The sequence below is a fragment of the Zonotrichia leucophrys genome, chromosome 12, assembly GCF_028769735.1.
Source record: "Zonotrichia leucophrys gambelii isolate GWCS_2022_RI chromosome 12, RI_Zleu_2.0, whole genome shotgun sequence".
NCBI lineage: Eukaryota > Metazoa > Chordata > Aves > Passeriformes > Passerellidae > Zonotrichia > Zonotrichia leucophrys.
In genome coordinates, this window is record NC_088182.1 from 15477531 (window position 1) to 15505524 (window position 27994).

General features: G+C 40.5%; 1 protein-coding gene across 14 annotated transcripts in view; it reads left to right on the plus strand.

The window, feature by feature from the left end:
• The window catches only part of DOCK3 (dedicator of cytokinesis 3), a 187548-nt gene that overhangs the window by 12716 nt on the left and 146838 nt on the right, over positions 1 to 27994 (plus strand). For all 14 annotated transcript variants that reach the window (XM_064723947.1, XM_064723948.1, XM_064723950.1 and 11 more), the window contains exons 2-5: positions 7233 to 7316; positions 14780 to 14820; positions 16628 to 16683; positions 18866 to 18962. In XM_064723947.1, the coding sequence (XP_064580017.1) occupies positions 7233 to 7316; positions 14780 to 14820; positions 16628 to 16683; positions 18866 to 18962 (278 nt within the window). The remainder of the gene's footprint in view (positions 1 to 7232; positions 7317 to 14779; positions 14821 to 16627; positions 16684 to 18865; positions 18963 to 27994) is intronic.

Consider the following 27994-nt stretch of genomic DNA (forward strand, 5'->3'; position numbering starts at 1 on the left):
TGCTGAGGGATGGTCAGTGCATAATCTGAATAACTGCAAGCTGAGTGCAGTGCACTCCGTCATTTTTTATAAAAATTAAATTACATACTTTAACCTGAACCACTAGTTCTGCAAGTGTCATCTAAAAATATTACAAGCTACCAGAATTTTAATAAGGTAGATAATAATATTACAATGAGTTGAGAACTGGGAAAAACTGTCATGAAGTCCAAGAAGATCTATCTTTTGTAAATGGAGATGTGTTGAAAAGTCAAGAAATTACAATTCCCCCCCATATTAACCCATAGAGTCCATTAAATCATGGCCTTACCAACATCTTATGATAAAGAAAAATCCAAATGTGATTTAGCATTTTGGATCTGTTCCAGTAGCAATGATTTCTATTGTGAATGTGAAAATCTAGGAAATAAAAAATAATTTTTAAAAGCCCAATTTAATGATTTGGAGACACATAGTCTAGATTTGGAGAAGGAAAAAGAAACAATTAAACATGGAAAGCTCTTGAACTGATTTTGTTTCTCAGCCCTTACTTAAATAAGTCCTTATTTTCATTGTTACATCTTGGACAGTAGGGAGGGAAAGGGCTCTGTTCTTTTATGAAAATAAACAAATTACTCATGAGCTGAACTGATATTATGTAGTGTAAATAGAACATTATGCAAGATCAAAATATTTTTGTAGTCTTCAGTGAAATGTGTAGAAATAGGTTAAAAAAATAAGAAAGTACATGAGAAGGCATATTGCCCTGTCAGTTCATTGCATAACTTTGTGCAAATGCTAAGAAAAAAATCATGTTTTAAGGGGATGAGCAGCTGGATGTGTTGGGCTGGGCACTTCTCTGGCATTTCTCTGTTGTTGTCCTGGGTTTTCCCACTGTTGATGTGACAAATGTGACATTTCTATTGCTGTGCTTGTCAGGGCATTGGCATCCATTGGGAAGGGAAATGATCAGTGGCAGCATTGCAGCCCAGGTGAGGCTGGGCGGGCGGGCTGGGACACGGGAACCTGAATTGGAAAGGATTTTGAGAGCAAGATACATTTTAAATTTTATCACCGCAAAAATGAAACCACTTCTGTGGCTGGGAGCAGAAAGCAACGATGACACAGGTGAAACCTGATTCAGCATTTCTGTGTGGGTGGTGCTCTCCTGTGCCGTGCTGGAGTTGGGATGGGGTCCCAGAGCAGTCCGTGGCCCAGGAGAGCGGAAGCTCAGGCGGTGCCTGCTCCGTAACCCCGCGCTGCAGCCCCAGCCCCGTGCCTGCCCCGCCGGGGGTGGAGCCTTCCCCGGCCTCCGCTGCTTCCCGAAACGGGGCAGAGCCCGGCCTGGGGCACATCCGTGGGTTTGTCCTGTTGCCTTTGGAGCTCCAGTGATTATTTCACTTCTGTCACCCACGGTATCTCATGAGGACTTCCACAGTTTGTGCACTGTGTGGAAAAGTGCTTTAATTAAGTTCTGAACTCTGCTGCTTCATTTGGCACTGCTCTGCTTTCTGAACTGGAAGAGGTGGATAGCAACAGTTCCCTGTGCACCTTCTGTCAGTTCTCCCCTCTCCGCCCTTTCAGCCTTCCTGGTACAGAAGTCCCATCGTGGTTAACAATCAATCACATAAAAGCCTTCATTCAGTCCTTGCTATGTTCTCTCTCACTTCTTTCTGCCTGCTCTTATGCTGTTCAGTCCTTTTTGGCAAAGGGGAAAAGGGCTCCTGGGGTTCATTGGGAATTTTATGCAGTACTGTGGGTAACAGTGCCTTCCCTTTTTCCCCAAGACAACATTCTGTGTGATGTGGGGTGGTCTCTGACAGTGGCTGAGCACTGAGTTTTATGATAAGACCTCTGACACTCCAGGGTTCCACTCAGTGTGGCACTAGCAAGGGAGGGGATGATGATTTTGTGTGTGAGGTGAGGATTGTTCATCCCTCATGGAATGCCATGCAGGTGAACTGAACACTGCTCATCTGCCAGTTCTACTCATGGAGCTTGGGTCCATCTATAGCTCTTTATTACTCTGAATAGCCTCAGTGGCCTTATAAACTTTGTGGCTTCTCTAAACAATGAGATTTTTTTTATTATTTAGGAATACTTGAGACAGGAAGGATTCCAACAGAGATCCCTTCAGAGCTTGCTGCTCAATCTGTCCTCACTAAGGGAAATGGCTCTTTTATTTCACATCACTTTGCTGATTATTTATCTGTGCAAACACCTGCCACTTTATCACAGCCAAGTGCAGTTTCTCCAAGAGCTATTGACAGGGGCTGTTTGAGAACATCGTTTGTAAAGCCTCCTGAATTGTATCAATTGGATCATCTTTGTTCACATAGCAAGGAGCTGCTTTAGGTGGAGCACAGGAGGAGTCAGAGGTGTGCAAAGATGCATTGGCTTAACAGGTCCTGTTTGACTTTTGATGCAGTTTCTCTTCTGCTGGAGACTTGCAGTGCAGCTGTTTATATTATACTGTGTCAGGGCATATCCATGGGCAAGAAAAATCTGTCATCTCTTGGACCCTTGACTTTTGAAACCATCATTGCAATGCCATCTGTTCTTGTGTGTTGTACCCCACAATCCCTTCATGTGTTCTGGTACTGCATGAGGGCCACTGCCTGTGTGAGCTGGGCTGTGCCTTTCTCACTGAGAAATTGCAGAGGTGAAGAGGGAAGGATTTCCTTTGGTCCAGTTTAAGTCCCACAGATAAGGGACTTCAGTCCTGGAGATAATTCCTGGGTCACATGGCATGTGGTGCTTTCTCAGAGCTTTCCTCTTCAGTGAATGTTGGCTGTAACTGCTGGCTGAAATGACTTGGTGAGGGGAGCTATGACCTCCTTATAGAGCTGAATGATGGCAAGGGGTTTCATATCTGAAAATGGATATTAAATATTTCAGCAGTGTGTGCTGGAGTCCAGTGGATCAGTCCCTTCTGTAAACGGGTGGGTAAGAGCTTTGCTTTGTGCCTGTTTAGATGATGTGTTACTTGTGTGTTCTGGTGCCCGAGGATGTGGATCCTGTAAGAAATGATGGAAGCCTATGGATGGATGGACAGTTTGTAGGTGATCATGTGGGGTAAAGAATTTCTCTTTACATGGAAAAGAAAGAAATCAGTTGTCAGAGTCCTCTCTGTAAATGGTTTTCTTCAGAGTAGTTGAATTACTCTGTATTTCTTATTTATATTTGTGATTGTATTTTTCAAATAATGCTGCTAAGAAGAACTGTGTACCTAAAAGGGACTCTATAAATAAGCTTGTCTTACATAATGCATTTTTAGCTTAACAAATGAGTAACATCCATAACTTTTTGGGAAGTAACTGTTGGAGTAATAGATCAGACTATAAAAGAGCCTTAAATTTCTGTGATTCGGTCATAGTCCACGAGTTGTTTTTACCATTCTTTTTTATTTCAGAAATGTTAAATTTTGTTCTTGTTACACAGTGTAGCAAGACATTTTGGTCTATTGGGTCAGTTTACTTAGATTCTTTAATTTTTCCTGACTTTGATTCAGTGTGGCTGGAAAATAATTTACTCTTGAGATTTGTCTTGCACTGTTCTGATAATACCTATATTGCTGTTCACCAATCCTATGGATTGATTATAAAAATTGTCAAGCAGAAGAGACTAATATAATTTATTGATGATTACAAAAGGAATTAGATTCAATACTGTTGTATTGAGAATGAAGGGGGAGTGTTACTTTTGTATGAGAATTAAGTTTCTAATTGAGTATGATCACAAAGATTGTATCTAGAGCTGATGGAATCAGTTGATTTCTGTTTTGTAATTTTTGCTTATTTAGTCTTTTTTTTTTGAGTGAAGTAGATATAAGAAAAGAGCTTTGTTTGTCTTATGAACAGAGTGCTCTGAATTCTGAAGAGCCAATCACATATTGTACAGTCCTTCTATCAGATGTTCTTTGTGTGACCAGTAGAATCCTATTAAAAATGGACACTTTGTATCTGTAAAATAACACATCTGTTAGAATCACTTTCTGTAAGACTGAATATATTCAAGTCACCATTCCTGACCATGTTTTGAAAAATTGTTCTGTCAGCAACTGAAAAAACCCCAATACTGTCTTTTCCTGGTACCTTTCCTGTAGCTTTTATTCCAAACCCACCTGTGTTATTACATAATAGGCAGATATTTGATGGCCAAAGAACTGGTGATTTCTTTCCCAGCTGCACCCTTGATTCAGTAGCTTTAATATAGTAAATAATTGTCACAGGAATTCAGCTGCTGTTTGTCAATTCAGAGCACCTAATGCAATGTTAGCATGCAATAATGTTTGCAGTTACTGTTTCTTGTTGGGCTTGGCTGAGTAAGAGCAGTTGAGTTGTTTTTCCTCCATGATTTAACTTTTCTATTGTCTACAACCAGCAACACCCACTCTCATGAGTGGTGTCTCTGTCATGAGATCCATGGCATGTTCAGAACAGATGAAAATGGTCTGGCAACTGGCTTTTAATATTATCATGCCTGTATTAATTCTTAAAATCATTAATGTATCTAAAATGACTCTCATAAATGAATATCTTATTACTGTATTAACACTTCTCCATTTTGTTTTCTGGTGTTTTCAAAGGTAGCTTTTTACTCAAGCTGTTTGAAATTCCCCTTTTTGAGACATACATGAATTTTTTTAGTGGTTTTGTTGGTTTGAACTAAAAAAAAAAAATCACATTTTAATACAGGACTTTGTGGTATTTTGCAAATCAACTTGTATATTCCTAATTTGGTAAAATTGCAAATTAGAAGAAAGAAAACATTTTCTGTGTTTAAAGGATCCAGCTTTGTAAAATACTGAAGAGGCAAAAAAAAAGAAGGAAAAGCCATTGGAGGTTTGATAATGTCCTGCCAGTTCATCATTTCAGTTGTCAGTGTTCCTGCACTTTGGGAGAGGCTTTCAGTAGCTTTTCTTTGGTTGAAATCCATATTTATGATTTCTTCACGGGTGAAGAATGGATGCAGAATGCTGATGAGCTGAGTTTTTGTTGGATTATGCTGTCTGCATGATTCCAGTCTGGAGCCAGTTGTTGTGTTTCTCCCGCCTCTGATGTAAACAAGAATTTAAAGCCTCATTTAACTGACGGTGACTTCTGCTGGGCCATAAGAGCTGAGAGAGCAGTTTAGGCTTCTTGATGAAATTCTGAGTTCTCAACTCTTGGGATTAAATCCTGCATTGAGTCTCACTGGGTGTCCGGTTTTCGGCTGTTTGGAGGGCCTGGAAAGGCCCGGGGTGGCCTTGGGGCAGCCGCGTTTCAAAGGACCAGAAGAGGCTTCAGTTCTTTTCTCGGTCTCGGTGTTTATTAATTGTTTATCTAAAAGATTTTCTCTCGGCCCGACAGAGCTCTGCTCAGCAGCCAGCCATGAGCACACTCCCTGCCCTCCGGGCGGTCACCTATCTTTATACCCAAAGTTACGTGTACAATATTTATCATTTTTCCCCAATACCTTTCACCCTTATTGCCCAGTGCACTTTTAGTAATGACCAATCCCAAAGTGCCACCATCACCACAGAAGATGGAGGAGAAGAAGAAGAAGGACAGGACACGCCCCAATTCCTCCATCTTACTTCTCTAAACCCCCCTGTACAGAAATCCTAAACCCTGTGTTTCACTCTCTAATTAACCAATCCCTTCACCATTCACCCCGGTGAAACCCTCCTATCCTCATACAGGTGTCGTCTCCTGTGTAGGATCAAAGTCCAGCCACCAGACACTGCTGGCAACATTCCAGGACTCCCGAGCCCCCCAAGGGTGCTCTCGGTGACACCTCAGTCCTGAGGTGCTGAGATCCCACAACTGGGGAAATGCAAGCATTTGGTGCCATTTGGTTCCCTTTAGATCTTTCTTTCACTCTTTCTTGTGTTGGCCTCATGTGGGTGTTTGCCTGATGGGTGTAGTTTGTTCTTGCTTTCCCTTGCCCATTATGAAGTGTGTGCAAAGGGTTAAAATGCAGTTTCGTTTTGGTGGAAGTTTTGTATCTGCATTTCTCATTATTTCTTAGAAATCCAAGGTTCAAGAGCCCAACCTTGTGGTACATAATGCAGGTGGCAGTCCTGGGTTCCATGGTGTTCTTCAGCTCCCTGGCAGTCAGAAGGGACTCATGGCTTTGGCATGGGAGGATCTTTAGGGAGGAGCTGGACTCAGCTGCTTGGAGCGTGGTGCTGGGAACTCCTGGGCCGTTCACTTGAGTTGGACTCAGTGATCCTGCTGGGTCCCTTCCAACTCAGAATATTCTGTGCAATGCACAAATGTGCCTCCATCACATGGGAGCACCGTGACCACCGCTGGAGGGGAGTGAATGCCCACCTTCATTGGAGAAGGGGATGGTGCCCACTGGGGGTCGCTGTTTCTGCTCGTGGAATTCCACTTGGAATGCTCCGGGGTGTGGAGGGGACAGGGGAGCTCTGCTGGGTGTGTTTACCCGGAGCAAGGACTGGAGTGCTGCGTTCAGTCTGGGCCTGGGGGCAGGCAGGACCTTACCTGCAACTCCCCCTTGTTTGAGGGAACTGCCCATGTCCGTGTCCCTCTTGCATTTTGATAAATATAGCTGAAGAATATATCATTATATACCGTGAATACTTAAAACTTCTTTTAAAAAACAGGTTTAATTTAGTGGTTTTATTTATTGTATTAATATTTTCTGAAACATTAAGATAGGTTCTTATTTTCCCTGGTTAATGAAAATTAAGGATACCTGGAAAAGTAAGATGTGCTATCATGTTAGTGCTTATGAAAAGAACAGATTCTTATGGATTCTTTTGTATGTCTGCTTAAATATAATATATAGTATCATAGGATTTTTGCAGTCTATTAGATGCACAGATTATATTTGAAATAGTTTCAGCTTGGAGAAAAGTAATTGCTGGAGTTGATTTCCTGTTTTAATCTCTGCAATTTGGGCAGCCTGTTCCATTGATGGGTTGTGGAGTAGAGTAAGAATTGTGAGACAAGGAAATCTTTGTATGCAATATAAATCAGAGGTTGCTGATTAAAGTGATTACAAGCCTTGCTTAATTTAAAAATATTTTTAAAAGCTCAGCTTTTATGGTGTTGTTGAGCTTAATTTCCGATAAGGGCCGGAATAAACACACCTGATGAGGAAAAGTTGGCTGACAGGTTTTCTGGGCAGCTATGTAAGAGCTATTTTTATGCAGGGAGTGAGCTAAAGGGCTATGCTTAGAAGAAAATTCACACAAAGATCCAAGCCTCATATGTCTCTCTCTCTCTTTCCCCACCCTCCAGTGATATGCAGCTTCCGAGGAACTGTTCCGCAGGGCTTGGTCCTGGAACTAGGTGAAACTGTCCAGATCCTGGAGAAATGTGAAGGTAAGTGTGATGGCCAGGAAGGAACCCCATTTTCCATGTGAGAATATACCAATATCTTAATCTAGCAGATTTTAATAAGTTCTTTGGGAATCATGATGCATCAAATCAAAGCACTTGAATAAAACCTACTCTGACCCACTTTCCGTAGGAAAGGCTGAGTGCTCTTGGCACTAATCCAGTCTGATAGGGGGTCAGTGTGTTTGAAGTTAACCATCTGTCCAGAAAATCTTGAACCCTGACCTGATTGTTGTATTGTAACTGGGTCTTACACTGAATTTTCATCATGTAAAGTACAGAATCAGTATCTTTTTTTTACTGTATTTTCTCAGTGTTACTGTTATGCATTTCTATTAAGTGTATCAGTTTAATTACTTAAAAACATCTGAGCAGGTGGAAAATATTAGTTACTAAATAGATTTGCAATATCAGAAAAAATGTAAAAAATATGGGTTTAGGGGGATTTTTCGGAATTTATTTTTGATGTGTATTTTTGTACTTAAAGCAAAATGCCATTGTAAATTTTATAGTTCTTATGTGGCTGAAGATGTCTGTGTGTGAATAAATCGAATGTCCTAATGCTCTGCTTTATTCACAATGAAGAATGTGATTGAAGTTCTATGTAAAAGGAAAATTATTCTTATCCTAACGTTCAAGCAAGTGTTGTAAAACGTGTCTGGTGAAAAATAGGTTGACAAGACACAGTAACAGTACATGTTTCACTGTAGTCTGAGGTGGAATAATGTAACCTTATTCCTGAAGTGCTGAACAAATTCAAAACCCAGATCCACAAATTTGAATTCCAAATTAACATTCCACAAAGTTGTAGATGTGGGTTTTTGTTTGTTCAGTTTAAAGTAATTTTTCATCTCCAGTGTTAATCTTGCTCCCCAGACCTTCTGCAAGCTCTGCTTTGCCTCTCATGCCTGGAACTGTCTTTTGCTCTTGATGCTTTTTCTTGTACTCAGGTGTTTGTTTTCCCACTGACTTAACTCATCACAAAAAGTCACCTTCTCTATGCTAATTTTTCTAGTAAGGTATGTTTGTAAAAATTCTCTTCAATGAGGGCTTTGCAGTGCAGTGGAGAAAATTGCCCACAAAGAAGCTTGCTGTAAACAATCCCATGCTTTTTTATAAACCACAAATGCTTTGGTGGGCTAAGCTGTGCTCACACACTGAGGGCAGATTGTAATTATTCTACCAGGTCTTGTAAATTAGAACGTGGTGCAAGCTCAGGAAAAAATATCCCTTTGCTTAGGATGGGATAAATCAAAGGGAATTAAACACTGTATGACTGAAGCAGTCATGGTATTTTCCAACCATTTCTGGGAAATGTATAAAACTGGAAAATAAAAGCATGATCTCCAAGGAGCAGGTTTTTTATGGAAAAACAAGTGGATAATCCAACTTGTCTTTACAGTGTTAAAATAATTAGGCTTTGAATATTTCCTTTGCTGGTAGTTTTGAGAATGATTCCTTAAAAGCAATTCATGCCAGTCTTCAAATTGCTGAGAAAGGAGGTCTCAGACAGGGTTTTCCTTGATGGAAGATGGTTTGTACAGAATTTTTTTGGTTTTGCATTTGAAGCCCTCCATCCTGTCATTTTGGTTGAGGTGCCTTTACCATGGACTTTGTGTATAAAAAGATAGATTAATTTTGATAATAACATCTGGAACTCCACACTATGAAACTCATCTGAATATTCAGATGGTCTGTGCTGCAGCTCTTGCATGTGTGAATTATGCAAAAAAGCACACTAAATGTGCAAAGCAGACTCTTAAAAGAGGAAAAAAAAGCAGTTGCTTTTTAAGCATTCTTGTCTAAGTGGTTGTTTAACAGGGTCCTCTACTTGTGCAGTCTTTGCTGGGGATTCTTTTGTGTAGACAGGCTGGATAAAATAATGTTAACCCACACAAAATAAGGGTCACTGCTGTGAGAGTCACAGGAGATCCATTGCTGTTCCAGCTTCACTTCTTGAATAGTTTATGCATAATTGTCTGCAGCAGGGATTTTTCTGTCTGGGTTGGAAAGATTCACATGCACAAAAACTTTTAGTGATGTGAGCTATGATTTCAGAGACTCAACGGAGAATTCAAGGCTGACAAAGATTCAAAGAGTAGCTGTACTTGTGAATGTGCTTATTTTTAATCATAATAACTTACTGAATAACTGTATTTGTATTATAAAAGAGCAAGTGCTCTTCTGTAGTGATTGGTGTAAGAAGCAATCCCTGCTTTTAGAGCAATTGAATGAAAGAGGAGGGAATTTCCTATTTCAAGATTCTGGGTATCACTGCAGCTAAGTTTTATAGATATTTGCAGAGTAAAGAAACAAATGTAGGTGCATACACACACACCCACATACAGGTATTTATCTCTAAGGTTAATAAATATAAATATAACTACCAACTGATAACATGTTAGAAAGTATTGTGGTTGTCTGTGTGTTTTTTAAATGAAATAGAGTGAAATAAAGGTTTTTTTTTTTGTTTGGATCTTGTTTACATGCTTGAAATTGGAACTTTTGGATTTCCCCAAATTTGTGTGCCTGCTCCTCTGTGTGCCTTCATACCAAACCACAAATATGTAAATCACTGGATTTTAGCCCTTCCTAAGTCTGACAAAGAGCCTGCCCACTATTCCAGTAAATAAACTCATGGCCCTGGTACCTGCCTCTCCTCTGCAGCTGCCAAGGGCTCCACCCGTGGTTCCATCAAACACACACCATCTGTAAAGCACGAGGGGCTGCCAGGGAGGTTTGGTGTTACTGCTTTCACAAAGGACCCTCACATCCTCCACTGCTCTTACTCAAAGGTTGGAAATGTTCATCAGGCACCTCCTGGACCTGTGCTTGTCATTCACAGCTTTGCCCCTCTCTGAGCCCTTCTGCTGTGGCCTTGGCACTGAGGGAGAACTGAGACACCAATGGAGCTCTCTGCTCTGCTGCACTAAAGCCAGAGGGGCGTTAGTGTGGCACTGGAAATGCTGAAAGATGGAGTTTGCTTTTGTCAAGTGGCAAAGTATGAGCACACTCCTTGTTTGAAATACTCATTTGGACTGTGCATTCTGAAGAACATTCTGTCTTTTGAGTCACGTGGCCATTGCCCTGCCACAGGCAGTGGCTGTCAGGAACTAGAGGCATTCAGACTAAATTTAAAATGTCTGTTTTGTCCATTTGTTTTTATTGCTAGAGGGCAATTTTCTTTAGATTAAAAATGCTATAACTTCAGTAACTGTAATTATTACCTTGAGAATTTTGTATATTCACTGAAGAATGGAAACACCAGCTGATGCCTGAAGCACCAGTTAAAAGAATATTATCTTACCCATGCAAATTCTGCTAGCCACACAAGTATTTATCTACATGGTTTTCATGTGTGTACATTATTAATTGTATTTTTAAACCATGCAGAAAATATATTTAAAGTTATTCCAGCAGTGATGGCATGGTCAAAATAAGTGTTTCTGGTATTTGGAACACTTAAGCAGCAGATATAACTTGCAATTAGGGTCTTAAAAAAATTCTTGATGAATCCAATGTGAGTGAGAAGTGATGCCCTTGCCATGCTTCCATACAGATGAGGGAGGAGTCCCCCTCCAGGCTGTCAGTGCTGTGGGAGCCCTGCAGGTTTCCTCCCATCTGAGGCAGGAGCTCACCTATGGCTGCCTGGGCCAAAGTGACTCCTTCCCAGTCATTTGTGTGTGGCCTGAGGAAGATGTCTCCAGTGAGAGATCCATTTTCCTGTTGGTTTTTCCCCTCCTTTTCATTCTTTCTTCCCTCTTGGCATTTTGTGGGATGTGCCCATGGAAGTGAAGCCTCTCTGCTGCGGCAGATCTTGCCCAGTTATTGAAAGTTGCCTTCCAGAGCCCAGGAGCACCTTGTGCCAGCCACAGTAAGACACATCCCATGCCAGCCACAGTAAGACACATCCCATCTCTGTTGTGGCCCAGTGCCAGTGCAGCCCTGGCAGCGTTCTCAGCCTGCTCTGTGGCTCTGCTGGCCCCAGGCTGGGCCAGGGATTCAGCTGCTGCTGCTGCTCCTGCCTGGTGTGTGCAGAGCAGCCAGCCTGGCACACAGTGCTCTGGGATTTGGGAAGCTTTGGCTGAGCTCTGCTCCTGTCCCTCTGCTGGGCCACTTGGGGTGCCTTCAGCTCTGCAGAGCAGTGCTCATGCAGATAACAAGGTAAAAGCAATTGTTTATTGGCTTGTATATGCAACAGGCAGCTTTGCTCCAGGTGTGAGGGTTACTCACATTACTGCCAAGTACATTTATTTTTTGTAGGACAAGGAATGCTTGAGTTCCTGTAGCAGATTCTACTAGCAGTACTTTATTTAAGAACAAATTTTAGCTTTAGGATTTACCATAAATAGTTACATAATTTATTTTCAGAATTTTGTTTGTCAAGAAATTACATGCAGAATTTCTTTTTTCCTACAGTCTGCAGCTCATGATTCTTTACTTAACACTGATACTTGAGCATTATTTTTCTGAAGAGTAGATCAATATTTTTCAATTAGGACCCTTTTGCTTTTTTGTTACTGAGTCCTCTAAAGGATGAGCTGTTTCCACGTGACAGACCTCTTGTGGATTAAGTGGAAATCTGAAAAAGGTTGTGCGATGGCTTTTAGAGAGAATATCCGGTTTCATTCAACACACTTTCAAGTAAAGATCAAAAATCACTGGTAGCTCTTCCAGTCACTGAACTAAAGAGGTTGAGGTGTGCAGGACTGCCCCAGAGCTACTTTTGCAACTTAACTAGGGCTGCACTATTGCTGAGACTCCTGAATGTGTCACACCTTTGGAAAGAGGAGTTTTCAGTCTTTGTCCAACAGTTGGCAGATTCTCTAATGTGGCTTCAAGTTCCCCCACTGGATTTCCACAGGTACAGGGAGTTTTAGAGTGGCATTTTTAATAGACTAATTCTTGGTTTTCTTGTGCCAGATGAGTGTGTGGTATGGAATATCCCTTTGGCTGATCCAGGTCAGCCATCTCAGCTGTGTCCCCACCCAGCCTCACTGCAGGCATGATCATTGTTTCACATTCATTTTTTCACAAAATTCTTGTCACTTTATAGCTGTGTTTTTCTGCTTCTTGATGTGAAATCCCATCTTCACCATTTCTGTGCAGTCAGTGCCCTCTGAAGACCGTGTGTCACTAAATGCCATAACTCAGAAATATCAGCAGTTATTGTTTGCAGTGCAGTGACACCCAAAGCTGTTGGTCAGTGTTGTGTCTGACCAGGAGTGCAAGCTGGGGTCACAATTAGGTGAAGCACCTGCCTTGGCCTGATGACTATTGTCATTAAATCCTCCAAAACAAATGCTCTTTAAGATAAATGAGTACATCAAAATTAATGTGTTTAAGACTAATTCCAGAATGCAGGTTTAGTTCTTTTTAGGGAATAATGTAATGCAGATGCAATTTTCTAAATGTGCCTTTAAAAAAGCCTTGTACCTTTTCCCATAGCTTTTACTTTGTGATACAGAATGAGTTGTGCATTTTACAGTGTGGGGCTTGCCCCTTCTGCTGAGCTCCTTGACTGTCTCTTGCTTGCACAGAGTTGAAGGAAACTCAAAATAGAGAGAGGTGACTTAAAAAACATTGTACTACATTAAAAAAGGTAAAAATAAAAGAACAAGTAAGATCCAGAGAGCACGATTTATAAGATTAAAGGAAATTTAGCAGCTTCTCAAATATATGAAGAAAACTACAAGAGGGAAGTCAACAAAATATTTCCATGATGTCCAAAAGAAAAAACAAGTCCAATATTTAAATAGAACCAAAGAAAGTTCAGGTTGTAAGGGGAGTGTGTGTTGTCTGAGCCACTGAAATCGGTTGTCCAGTGAGGATTTGCCATCTCCACTTGACATAAATATGCCAGATTTCCAAGTACTATACCAAAATTTCACATTACCTCCAGCTTTACTGGCCAGTGTTGATCTGTAAAAGAAATTTCTTCTAAAAAATTGCCTGTGCAACACCACTGCTTTCAAATGGGTCTGTGTGGAGTGGTAGAAATAGAGTTTCATTGGAATCTGGGTTTTACAGGTGTGTGGATCATTTTCCACAGACAAGGAGTGCAGCCCTGATAATAAATGATTGGATGCTGTTTAATCCAGACTGAATGTGAGGAGAGAGTGGGAGACATGGCTGGGATCAGCTGGGTGATTTCTCAGGGTCCCTCCTTGCCTGGTTTTCACAACTGTGTAAACACAGAGCTTTTAAACTTTGAAAGCTTGGTTTGGAATGAAGAACAAAAGCTTCAGAAATTAGCTAGGTTTTTGTTTGCTACCCTGCAGATCTAGATTATTGATGGTCACCCCCTTTACTGGGTTTTGGTTTTTTACAGGTCTGTTCACAAACTTGGACAAAACCACTTTTTTTCCCCATTTACCAAGAAGTTTGTCATTCTGTTTGCCTTAGAGCTTAAATGTCTGGTTATTTCTGAGGTCCAGACTGTATTTAATATTAGTAACAGTGAATCACAGGATAAATGCATTTATTTTTTCTGTGACCTTAAAAATATGCAGCATCTGTTGCTCAAAAGCAGGTGTGGGCACAGTTGTGTGGAGTTCTAGAAATCACTCATGTTAAGGATCTCTATGTGTTGTTTGTGCATTTTTGTTTATATTGATATGATTGCCCTGAAGTTTGATCAACTAAAATGAATTCCAAACAACAATAGTTTATTTTTAAATATAAACAATGATCTAATAGGAAAGCAAATATTTGTGTTATGTCCTATCTTCATGAGAAATTTGTGTAATGAAAAAGATGGATTTTAATTTTTACTTTTTTTCTGTACTGAGGTTTGCAGTTGTCTTGAATTCATCAGTTATTTTACTTCATATTGACTTAGATTCCCTTTTTAAAACAAAATAAAAATTGTGTTTTACTGCTCATTGATTGTCCTGTCTGGAGCTGTTTCCTGATGGGGAATACAAGAATTATAATGGGATGTGTAAATTAGATCCTAAAGCCTGTTCTCTACTCAGCCATATGTAAGACTAGACACATGCAAAGAATTTATATTTGTTTAAAGCACATTAGAAATGTATGATAATGGCTTTTACAGGTTTCTGAAGATTTTGTCAAGATAAGCACTGCAACAAGACTCATGTGCTAGGCTGGAAGAAAAGTGTTCAGTGCAGGCTCTTCCCTGAATGCTGAAGGAATCTTTGCCACAGTGACTAAGGATTATTAGTATGAGAACCAGCTAATCTGCTTTTATTCCTGATGGGAAGAAACAAGAGCATTGCTGGTTGTTAAGGGTTTGTCATTATTGCAGAACAAAACAAAAGTAATTTTTACAAAAAGCCCTAACAAAAAATATTGTAAAAATTTTACCTATGTGAGGCACAGCTGGTTTTTTAGATGATCTCAGTAACTGCAAAGTTGTAGTCAGTTTGCTTCTGTGTAAAAACAGCAGTGCCACAAATATTATAATGTGTTTTATCTGGTTCCAGGTTGGTACAGAGGTGTTTCCATTAAGAAGCCAAGTGTCAAGGTAAGCATAAGTACATTTGTTAATCTAATGGCAGATTAAATCTATTTTACCAGTAAACTTTTCATTTTTCTTCTCTAACTTTTTTCCTGTGGGAGGATTGGATTTCTTTTTAAATTGAGTGATACTCATTAGTCACTCAAAGGATCAGAAACCTTCCTGACATGGAACATATAATTTTTTCAACATTTATAAATCTGATCCAGGTTGATCCTCTCCACCCTACTCCCCTAAGAAAAGCAGAGGTGGGTGATATTGCAGTGCTTAAATGCAGCATTTTAAAGAACACATTTAATAAATTGAATCATTAATCTAAGACAACTTTGAAAAAAGTCTGTTGAAAAAGGATCTTCTAAGTTGTTGGGGGTGATCTCAGATTTTTGCAGTTTAACCATTTCATTTGGTTATTTGCCATTTTTTCCCCATTGTTTTTGCTCTTGGAGAACTTTTTTGACTGTTCTGGTATGATTGTGAGGACATCTAAGTTTTTTTAAATGTTTGTATCCAAACATGCCAATAGGTGCCTCTATATGATCTTCACTTTATTTTTTTTCAGTTGGTTTAAATATTGCTTGTATTTAAAGATTCCTCATGTTTACCTATTACCTATGTGTTATGGAATATAAAATGACCTGTATTACATTGACATGACTGCAATACTCCTTTAATGAAATGCCTGCAGTCATTGTGTGTGTTGGTACTTCTGCTTGTGTATGTGTTCAGTTTTGTAGGAGAACCTTCCCTGGTTTCTTAGGTACCAGAAATAAGCAGCATTAACCAGAAGTGAACCAAACAAGGAAGTGAAGTGGCATTTCTTTTCTTCCTGGATTTTCATGAGGCTGAAAGCAAGCCTGTTTACTGTTTTCCTGATGAAGCCATTCCTCTTAGATTCAGCTTTTTTCCTTCTATAATTTTAGTCTTGCCTATGAACAAGAAGGAATTTTCCTTAGCATTTGGAATCTTATGTACTTAATGTTCCTTTCAACCTGCCTCACCCCTCACCCCAAAAATTTTTCTTTTGAAATTGTATGGTTTTGAAACTCTAAAAAGTGAAAGCCCACACTTGATTGCTGACATTTTTGTCAGAGGCTGTCAGCTGGTTTTTAATCCAAAGCTTTCCAATGCTGCTTCTGTATTTCCCACTGAAGTGCAGGTTGCTGTTCTTACACACTGACAGACTTTGCTGGTAGGATTCAGGGCTGTGTCCTTTAGGGAGAGTGAGGAACACTGGGAAAAGGTTGGATTAAATTCCCTTTTCCCCACATCTCAACACACAAGAGCACACTGGCACAGGCAAGGTCAGAGTCCAGCCCTCATGGGAACAGCAGAAGACAAATAGCTGGAGGTGTCCCAAGTGGGTTTGAGCAGCTTTTCCTTGGAAAGGGAGAAAAACCGACAGCTCCAGGGTATGCAAGTAATAGAATACTTCTGTCCTTGGGGGTTCAATGCAGTTTTGATGGTGGGCTTTTAGTTGTTGTTTAATTTGTCTTATTAAGCCTCTGTGTGTGTCACCCCCAGTCAGCATCAGCCTGCTCTGGGAGCTGCAGGTGCTGTGCTGCAAAGTGCAGGGGAGCCACTTTTCTGGGCTTCCCAGGTGGGGCTTTGGTCCAGTGTGGTGTCCTGGTCTAAGACAGATTCAGAGTCAATTGTCACTAATCTGAATGTAGAGTTGTGACTGGCAGCTTTGACACAATTATTGTTTGTGGGGGTTCTTAACAGATATATTGGCAGTTATTTATTGTGGCATAGGTTACCAATGCTGAAAACTGCAAATGTATTTTTCTAATGGACTGAATTTTTTCTCTTGCAGGGGATTTTTCCTGCAAATTACATTCACTTAAAAAAGGCAATTGTCAGTAACAGAGGGTGAGTATTTTTCTTTCTTTTTAAGAAGCTACAGTGCTTTTTATCTAGAAGGGAAACAAAGAAATAATTATTGAAATTTACAGAGATATTTTAGTTTATTAGTATTTTTTTGTGTGTATGAGAGTTTGAAAATTAAATGTAATTCTACAGAGTTGGGAGGTGGCTTGTTTGTTTTTAATATAGCAAGAATCAGGTCTGATGGTTACTCTTGTTTGCTTTGGCTCATAATATTGTAACTTTAGAGCTTTCATCTGAAACACATGCATTTAAAGAACTCTACTTATATTCTTCCATTTCTGCTTGTTCTCTCACTGGCAGAATACTGTATTTCCCTATTTGTTATGGAGGCAGCAGTCAGTAGACAGCCCATTTCATTTACCTTCAGATTTTGAGTTGTACCTGTGTTACCTTGAGTGTTTTCCAAAGGATCCAGCCCTCCCCACCTCACCCAGAGAGTGACTGAAGTGCACTGCTGAAAGCTTCTGCCCTTCTCTGTTTGCATTCACGTGCTGCTGGCAGTGGGTTTGTTTCAGTTAATGGGAATAACAACACTGCTGGAAATGTCACGTCAGGGAAGTTACTGACTGGGGGCTCTGGACCTGCAAAGTTTCCTGTGAGATTGACTGAGACTCCTGAAATCAATATCTTGTGTTTTCACTGCTGCTTTTACTTGCATATTCCAGATAAAGGCTGCTGTGGGGAGATTTCTAATTGCAGTGTTTCAGACAGTGACCTAAGGCAACAAATTAAATGGGGAAGATAAAATGTATTAAATGGCTCTTAGTGAACTACCTGTAGAAAAACAGGTGACTTCTGGTTGTCTTGAAGTGTAGATTTGTTCCCAAAGGGCCTCAGTAAGGGCAGCTGCAGTAGTGATGCTTCATCATTTTGGGGTGTAATAAAATGCTATATATTGCATAGAATAACCACTCCTAATGTGTACTGCCCTTAGGGGAAGGAGCAGCTCCCTGAGATGTGGAGTTAATTAGTCCTTGATGTTAGTTTAGAGTTTGTGAAGGGCAACCAGTTCAGGTACTTACTAGGAAAGCTGATTTACTGTTCAGAAGTATCAAAGCCTCGTGCACCGACTGACACAACAGAATGTAATGCAGTTCTGAACCAGAGGGGCATGGTTATGTCAGGTTTTGTTTGAAAATTCTTTATTTCAGAATATATTTCAAGTGCCATTTTTAGCACTTATGAAATAACAGAGCATGTGTTGAAGCTGGCAGGTGGTGTTCACTGACACCACACAGCCCTGCTCACTGCCCCTGCCCTCCCCAAATGTCCCTAGGACTTACAGGGACTGTCCCCAGGGCTGGAGCAGCCTGGGAGAGGTGGGGCTGGAGAGGAGAGAACACTGCACAGAGCTGCTTGTGCCCTTTCAGCAGCTGAAGGGAGCTTGGGAGGTGATGGGGAGAGGGCCATGGCAGGGTCTGGAGCAGTCAGGGGATGGTGGGATTACATTTAAGGAAGACATTTTAGGCTGTGGATTGTGAAACCTTGGCATAGTTTGTCCAGGGAAGTGGGGGCTGCCCCATCTCTGGAAGTGTTCAAGGCCAGGCTGGGTGGGGTTTGGAGCAACTGGGACAGTGGAAGGTGTCCCTGCCCATGGCAGGGGTGGAATGACACGAGCTTTGAAGTCCCTTTCAGTCCAAGCCACTCGTAGTTCTCCTTTAATGGTTTAGCACAAAGGAACAAGTTTTATTCTTTTGATTAGAGGATAGATCCCTCAGATTTCATCTGCAATATTGAAAATGCTTTCTGGATAGGACATGTTAGTAGACAGCAGGTATTTTGGGTGGTTTTGATACTGCCTAACATTGTTGAAAGGGGGAAAAATTAGTGAAGGACCCCACTTTACAGGCAAGTTAATTTAACATGCTGTAGTAATGAAAACTTTTCATTGACCTTGATTAGAATGAAATTACATCTTTTGGACAGGTAACCAGGAAATGCCTCACATAAGTTTAATCTTGTGGAATATAATGGAGGAGCAGTGGCTGTGACTCTGGAGTTGCTTCAGTTTTACAACAGACAAAATGATCCCCTTAAGATATTCTCCTTATGTTGAACAAATTCAAGTTCTGGAATTCTACAAATTACTGCACTTTTTACTGTCACATTTCTTTTCCTACTTTTTCCAGGGTACATTTCCTAATTTCCCCCTGTTTTTCTACAGGCAATATGAAACAGTTGTTCCTCTTGAAGATTCAGTGGTGACTGAAGTCACAGCGACGCTGCAGGAATGGGCCGTGCTCTGGAAACAGCTGTATGTGGTAAGAGCAGTGCTCCTCTGCTTGTGTGCACATCTCTGATACCCTGGGAGCAATGTTGCCTGCCTTTGTGCATTCAAAATCCACCAGAATCAATATCAGAATTGTTGGATTCCTTGTATTTAATGGGGGCTCCCCAACTGCAGAATAATGGATCACGTGAGGGTCACATGGACTATGCTGGAACTTTCTGCAGTTCTGAAATTCTACCCTCTGGTCTGAAAATTTCATTGTTATAAAAAAGGCAACAATTTTCAAGTGCTATTAAGTATGTTAGAGATAATATAATACTTTTGCAAGTCCCATCAAAGACTTTCAAAAATTATTCAGCACAGTTTGTAAGTAGTTGTTTTATTGTGTGGAGTCTGAAAGGAGAGCTCAAACTATGGAAGGTTTTGTACAATTGTTCCTCCATAAATTAGGAGTAGACACTAGGATAAGTGTGTTGAGTTTTATAAACATCTTTCTTATATAATTTTCAGTTGCTGCCACATAATGTCTCCTGCTTTCATCCCTCTTCTTTTCTTACATTTTAATAGCCAAAGCCCATGACACAGCAGATAAAAAACTTGAGCATTTGAAGGTATTTTTTCCTGGCTTTTATTTTCTCTTTTTAGCTTAGTAATTGCAAGCCTTAACTGTAGGATAAGGATCAAGAACTGTAGGTGGTCTAAGCTTGCATTTCCTTCCTTTAGAGAAATACCTCTACATAGAGCTGCAGGAGCTTTGTTTCCTCATTTAAACCTGCAGTGACAACAGTTACATGTCTAGGAAACCAACCCAGGAATGATCCACTGGAGTCCAGTGCATCTGCAGCATAACCAGCTGTGTTCTGTGCTTCAAAAAGCAATCAACTCTTATGAAATCATAACTGGCCCCAGTTCTTCTATGGGGTCAGATGTCCCTGGAGGTGTTCTCTTGGGAAGGAGCATCTGATCTAATGCAGGAGATTATGGAACATGGTACTTATAATGTTTTATACCACTCTTTACATCTAGTTGTAGGGGGATAGAATATAAGAAAATCTAGTGTAGAAGGTAATCTTACCCCTAAGGAGCTGCAGCTGGGCCAGTTATCAAAGATTAGGAACAGGCCTGGCTTTAGCAGGCCACGCCTGTAAGCAATGAGAAGATGCTATAAAAGAGTGGGGTGGCTGGGTGAGAAGGGAACTGGAGTCAGTGGCTGCTTTGTGGAGAAGAGTCAGTGCTCTGAGGAGCTGCCCATGAGAAACACCAGGAAGGTTTGGAGCTTCTGTGATAAGGAGATAACAGTATGGAACCCCTGCAGTAAGATGCCAACACCCAGTACTCCTCCTTTTTCCATTGTATATACATCCCTCTCTGGGAATGGGGATAAAGTGATCTTTTCTGTTTTCCTCCTGTAAGATTTTCTTTCTCTCCCTCTCCCCAGCGTCAGCTGAAGATGACAACAGTAATATTGGCAATGGTATTAAATTGGAAAAAGGGGAATCATTTTACCTACAAATGAGCTAAGCTTCCTTTCTACTTAAAGTATTTCTTTTTTTATTGTTAACACCAGTTCCTTGAGGGGAAGGAGAGAGAAAGCTCTAGCTATAAACTTTCATTTAGTGATTTTTCTTTCTGGGACTGCTTTCTATTGTAGCTCATTATATTTCTTATAGCATTGCACAAAACATTATTGTATTCTTAAATAACAGGGGAAAGAATTTACTGTTCTCATAGAACTTTGGGAGGAGGCATCTGCCCCATGACGAAATTGGCAGAGCTTCTGAGTGAAAAACATTGTTTTGTGTTGTGGGGTTTTTTTCCCCCAAAACTTCTCAAAATTAAGAATTCTAATATAGAAATAATCACAGAATTGTTTAGACTGGAAGAGACTTCTTGAGATATCAGCTGCCTTCTCAAGCAGGGTCAGCAAGACCAGGCTGACAAGACTGGACCAACCAGTTCCTTCTGAATGGAGGCTCCCCAGCCTCCCTGGGCCAAGCTGCCCATGTTGGAGCACCTTCAGTGATTTCTTATCTGCACTGATACAGTGCCACAGCTTCTCTGGCAGAACAACTGACACCATGGTTAAGTTGGTAACTGACATTTGTCCCATCTGTGGGCTGTACATTGGAAGCCTGAAGAAGTGCACTGAGGTGCCTGTGGCAGAGCTGGGACTAGAATTTTATGCTTGGTGTTCAGGCTGGAAGCTGTGTAAGGACATAGCTTAAAATATATTGAAAGACTAAATGGAAATCCTTGTTTGTTGTTGGATCAGCACCAGCAGAAATTTTTATTATTCCCAAACTGTAATAAGAATCATCTAAGAAATGTAATTAATGTTATTTATCATGCTGCTGTGCCTAGTCAGCTTAGTGGAATGTTTCTTACTGTAGGGGAAATTGAAGTGCTGGTTGTTGCACAGACACTCTCAGTAGGTCAGTGCCTGCACAGGGCCCTTCACTGGTCAGTGGGGCTGCCAAACAACTTGAGCAGCCTCTCTGAACATCTCTAAATAGGCTCAAATGTTCATCTCATGCTTTTTGGGGAACTCCCTACCTGGATTGTGGTTTGAAAGACCAAGTTTGTTTCAATTAAAAATTGCCAGCAGTTACCTTGGTAGTATTGTTGAGGTGCATTGTAAGGTTTGTGTTTGTCTCTCAGTGAAACAATGGGAGCTGGGATGTAACACCCAGGCAGCCTGCAGTGATTAAAACACTGCCTGGAGAGGGATGCTGTGTTCTTCCAAGATAAGGAAGTTCTGCTGACAGAAAATTGGAGGGAGGAGGAGAACAGTGAGAAATGAGAGGGTGAAGTAAAGCACAGCTTTGAGACAGTTGCAGAAAATTAGTTGGTGTAAAATATTGGGAATCTTCCTCGTTTTCTTCTGACCACAGAGATTCTGTGCCAGTACTGGGAATAAACTGTGCGTGGGGAAGCTTGGATGGGTTTGAGTTACAGGAGTTGTGCAGCAATTTTGGTTTAGATTTCTGAGAAATATGTATTAAGACGGTTAGCCTGAGATCATTGCATTGCACAGGGCTGTGATATTCTTGAAATTTTTGCTATCAAAGTGAAAGCCAAGTTTTAGTCTGAGGAGAAAAAGGCATTTGTCCATAATGAGTTCACAGAGGAAGGGCTGTGCCTGAAATGAATTTGAAATAGAAAGATGTATGATGTGTTGTTTGCTTTACTGTGATAACAAATTATGCTCTAAGCAGTTGGATTCTGATCATATAACTCTTTAAATACTGACAAAACAGCAAGTTTTTTTGAAAATGCTAGAGGTTTTTCTCCAATTGGAAAGCAATAGAAATAAAACTTGGATGGAAACTCTCAGAATCTGTTATTTATATAGGATGGGATTTTTACCAAAAAACTATAACCTTGTTAAAAATTCTATGCTTACTTAAAAATAATCTATTTTAAAATAGATTGAGTAATTAGGAATAGAACTTAAATATTTATTATTTAATAAAGGAGTAAAGATGCTAGTACTTTTATGGTTCTGGGGACAGACTTTTTAGCAGGGCCCATGGTGGTAGGACAAGGGGTAATTGTTTTAAATGAGAAGAGGTCAGATTCAGACTAGATACAAGGAGAAGGAATTGTACTGTGAGGGTGCTGGGGCCCTGGCACGGGTTTCCCAGAGGAGCTGTGGCTGCCCCATCCCTGGAAGTGTCCAAGGCCAGGTCGGACAGAGGCTTGGAGCAGCCTGGGACAAGGGAAAGTGTCCCTTCCCATGGTGGGGGTGGAGCTGGGTGAGCTCTAAGGTTCCTTCCAACCCAAACCATTCTGTGATTCTCTGTGAAGAGCACATTTCCCCTATTTCAGTGTGTAATCTGTGTGCAGACAAGGCAATGTTGTGCCACTGGAAAATGGAAAGCAGTTCTTTGCCTTCTGATCTGTATCCAGGCTTCAGAGATGAGCACTGAAACAGAGATTTGGTTGCTACTTTCTGGCAAAAAACCCCACTGCTCTATTTGACCTACTTGGTTTGGGTTTTCTTACTTTGACTGCTATTGTAAAAATCATTGGGAGGGAGTTCACTGAGAGTGTGGATCTCAGAATTTAAAATCTGTACTGTGCAGCCACTGGAGCTGGTGCTAATGTGGGTAGGGTTACTGCTAGCCACAGCTGGCCAGATGTGTGTGTGTTTGCACACCCTCATGTGTTTCAGTACTGTCAGTAGTTGTTTTGCCTGGCTCTAATACTCTCTGTTCATTTGGACACCATAACTGTGTCCTTCTGTGGAAGCCTAAGAAATGTAGAGGAGGGTTTTACTTATTGTTGCCCAGTATTGCAAAGGCAATAAGCAAAAGATGCCAGTGATTCCCTTCCCCAATCCTGTACTTCATTTGGAGTGGAGGAGAAAGGAAAAGTGAGATTATTGGTGTACCACTGTGAGCAGCTGAGCCTGTTCTGGTGCCTTCTCCAAAGGGACAAGGAAGAGAGCAGAAAAGCAAAACCAAACCTTGAGGAGCCTTATTTAGGCCCAGAGGTGGATAAAGATGCAAAATTGCATTTGTCACAGTGGAATGGGTGTGTGCAGCTCTCGGGTAGTTGCCCACACCAGTCTCCTGACTTCTGTTGAGACAGCAAAATGATACCAGTAAGGTTGTTAACTTTCTCTCTTACCCTGTATGTGTTGATAAGATTGGTTATTTTTATACTACTTCTAAATAAAGGATCTGCAAGTTCTCTGTAAGCTTTTGTTAATTAGGTCAAACAAGACTCCTGTGAGTTTTTAAGTCAGCTAAGGAGATCACTGAAACTCGCTGTTGGTGCACAGCAGCTATTTTAACTGTAAAAAAATTCCTCAGAGTCTGAGTTGTGATGTGAGGACTATTTCTGTTGAGAGACCAGATGACTGTGGAGAGACCAAGCATAATTGCCAATTTAGAGTTTGGTCAGATCAATAACATTAATTTGTTACTTTTATCCAAGGAGGAGTGGGGGATGTGTGGGGTGACTTCTTGTCCACTTTCAGCAGGAAGGCCTAATGGTGTTGAGAATAGGTGGAATTTTTGCCAGCTCAGTGTGAAACCAATTTCCCACTGACTCCTTTTAAATTTCCTGAGGGATCCTATTAAGGAACAGAGTGGGTAGCAGGACTTGGTGCAGTTGCAGCTCTGTGATTTGGGTGGTTTTGGGTGTCCCTAAAATTGAAGCACTAGTTAAAACTCATCTTGGAAAATGCCATTCACTGAATCACTAAGGTAGTTTACTCTTATGGGGAGTGTTCTAGGAGACATTTTTATTCAGTGAGATGTGCTTTGCTCTACATCTGATTAAACATGGAATTGCTGATGCATTTTCTGAAGTATGTAGGCAGAAGAAAATGTGACATGACCTAAAATGGATGTGCTGTATCAGAAGGTCTCCCTTCAAGGAACAGAATTTCTTCAAGTCAAGGCTGAGCATATTAAATACACTCTTAAATTCTGTGCAAGCAGACTCCTGGAAAGATGAGGTATTTGTACCAAGGCAGATGTACAGAAGCAGTACTGGTTGTATACATGGCCCTCTTACTCATTTTCATGTCATTTTCAAGGTTACCTTGAAGGAAAATTCCTTTAGGATGATTGTTCAGGTTTGTGAGTAATTTTAAAAGAATCTGAAGAGCTTGTCTGGCCTCACTTGACATTAACAGAGAGACTCAGAGTTCCTGCTTAAGAAGACAGGACTCTGGATAATAGTGTTCAGCAGTGCTATGGAGATTTTTATATCTTTCTGTGTTTGGAGTGAAGGATGACTCTTGATGGAGTGACCAGGAGCTCAGATGGGAGTTTGGGGCAGCTGACAGTCTCATTAAGTGCTGCACAGCATATAATGGAAATTAGGAGTAAATATTTCCACTTCCAGGAGCATCTAGTTCTTCAGTTCCTCAGAGGGAACAGTGCACTGAGAAATCATCTCATTGCTTAGCAACTGAATCTGAGGCTTTTAGCAGATTTGTGATTTGATTGCTAGAAAATAGTTGAAGATTTTTCTTGATTGGGTCGTGATGGGCGTGTGCAGAATGATTTGGAGAATGCAGAATAATGAACACTTGAGCATTGTATGCTGAAGGTGGATATTTTTATCATCATTTATCTTTACTCACGGAGAGGGAAGCTGGAGATAAACCATGGGATGTTACAGGTTGGAAGTGACCTTGAAATATCATCTGGCCCAGCCTTTTGTCAGAGCGGGATCCTGCGTGGGATTATGGAGCACCTTGTCCATATCCAGGGAAGGTTGTTTGTATTGAAAGGTGTTTCCTACATGGGGATGGGAACTCTCCTGGTGCAATTTACACCCATTGCCCTTTGTGTTTTCCCCGTGTGTCCTCATGGACAGGAGCCTCCATGCTCTGTGCTGGGATGGCATTCACAGGGAGAAAGGACCCAGCTGGTTTTGTCCTTGCTCACAGGCCAGGATCTGCAGCCCTCAGATCATCTTTGTGCCCCTCCCCTGGACCTGCTCCAGTCTGTCCCATCTTTCTGGAGTTGTGGGGACCAGAATAAAGACCTCAGGGTAAAAGTGTCACAGTGTGATTTATACCTGCTCATTATCTTAGGCAATTGGAAGGTTTTGTAGGTAAAATCAGAGGCTTTTGCTGCTTGAGTGTGTTGAAAAGTTGAGTAGAAGCCTTTCTCTTGCTGTGTCAAATTGACTTGAATTTACATCAATTTATTAACTATGGTTTCTTGGAGGTCTTTAGTGGATGTCATGACCTCTCTCTACATTTCTTCCTCAGAAGAGCAGTATTCATGTAGAAATTGCACTTAATATTTATTAGGTTCCTGCTATAAAATGCAATCCATTTCAGTACTTCTCCCCTTAGCACTGACTTGCTGAAGCTCAGTTCAAGTGCTTCATACTTTAAGGTTATAAAAGGTTCCCATAATTATTATTTTTCTTTCCTTAATTTTAAGAAATTTCATGTAGTCAGTTTCTCCTAGTGATTTGTGGAAGACTCTGAGCTCTAAGGAATTAAAATAGGTGTAAGTTTTTAGGAGAGTAAAATAAAATTTGTTTGTAAGCAAGTCTATACCATGAAAATCTATTAGAATTGATTTGAAAGTTATTTTGCTTTGAAGAGCACAGGATGCTATGGCAGTTTATTGGGTTTAAACAACAGTATAACAAGGAGCCATAGGTGCAGTACCTTTCAATGAGTGCCACAGACAGATTTATGGTATCATTTAGGGTTATTAGGATCAACTAGACAGTTTTTATGTATTTTCAAACAAACAAAAGATTGACTATAAAACAAAACCTCTGAACTATCAATCAAATTGTGTGGGAGGAATATATGTTTTGAGTTACCATGGAGATGGATAGATTTTTAATAGATTTTAAAAGTAAAGACAGAATTAACTGTAAGTCACCTTCTGGTGTCCTTTGCAAGTCCTGCTGTGACAAATGACATGCAGGGTGTTTTATAACCTCTGCTTTGTAGGGAAATGTTATTTAGTCATTGATACAGGAGTCATTGACATTGATAATGTGCTCTTTTATTTTGGTAAATAAAACAGTAGTTGTATTACTGATGCTGACATTCATAGCAAATTGTGTGAGGATTTGGAGAGGGTTTGTTAGATGAAATTTTTCAAGTATTAACTGGTTTATAGTTAACAAAGAGCTCTTGCCTCTTTGAATGATATCCAGTGTGCCTGATGCAAACAGTGCTACAGTACATGTGTAAAGTTCTTGTGTGATATTAAAACACGGGAATTTGATTTTATTGAATGCTGCTTTAAGAGCAGCTGGGAAAAACCAACAAGGAAGCAGAATTTACTCAGGGGAGACCACTGGCTGACCTGCAGATGATTTCAAGCAGTCTCTTTTGCAGTGTGAACCCACTGAATGTTGAATTGCATTAAGTAAAGGAAAGAAGGTTTTAATCAAAAAATTGTACAGAAGTTTGAGAGTTTCTTCATCTGTCACTGGAGAAAATCACCTGAGCTGGTCTAAGTCTGCTGATGTTGTAGAATTGCATTTGAAATACAGGCAAGTGGTAATGTGGTTGGAGTTTAGTATCCCAAAGATGGACTTTGAGAAAACACAGCAGTTTGGTTGAGTTTAGTTTTTAAAGAACAGAAAATTGAGAGTGGGGGAGAAGGGCTGGGAGAGATGGCAGTCTGGCTTTTGGAGTGAGTGAGCAAGGTGCTGTGCACGGATAGGGCTTACAAAGGAAAAGGCTGATCATCCCTGGTGGGTATTTACTGGAGCTAAAGACACAGTTTGGATTTCATTTCATAGAAGACAGAAACTGTTTTTCAGCAGCAAAGCAAAGAGCATCTGTCCTTTTGGCAGCCTGGATGGCACTGTGCTCCATGTGGATCAAGAAGTGTCCTTCAGTCTTATCCTCATTTATGCCACTTTCTATGTTTCTGTCCTTAATACAAAGAGAGAAAAAGGCAACTAGCCTAAAACAATTGCAGTGATTAATAGTTATTGTAATTTAAATATATATATACATAACAAATTTATATTTGTTTTCTAAGAGGAGTGGGTAGGAGAAAGTTTCAAGGGTGGGAGGGGTAGAAAAATCAGTGTTATATGGACCAGTGTAGCACAATTGGACTAAATCCTTTGTGACTGGAGTGACAGTGAGCAAACATTGTGGCTGCAGCAGTGGACAGCCAGCACTTGGGCTGCCAAATCTGATTACTCTGCATTGTTGCATTTGGCTGGAGAGCAGGCAGTGGCTGATAAACAAACAGGAATAAAAATGCATCTCAATTTAAAAACTCAGTAGTAAGCCTGGCAAATGGATAGACAATTAATTTTACATGACATATTAAGATGAAATGAAAATATTTAAGATTATTGAAGACCTGTTTCTTCGTTCTTATTTCAGCTTCCATCCACATGATTGGATATAATGTAGGCATAATTGGTAAATTAAAACTGTTCTAGAAATATAAGCAGGGTGAGAAAGGCAAACATCCAAGAACCAGAGAAATGCCAGTGTTCCCAGTCCAATCTGCTTTGTCCCTAAGGGTTCTGATAAGAATTTCAATCTCTCTCTAAAACCAAGGTAATACATCTCTAGTCTTGCATATGTTTTCTAAAAAT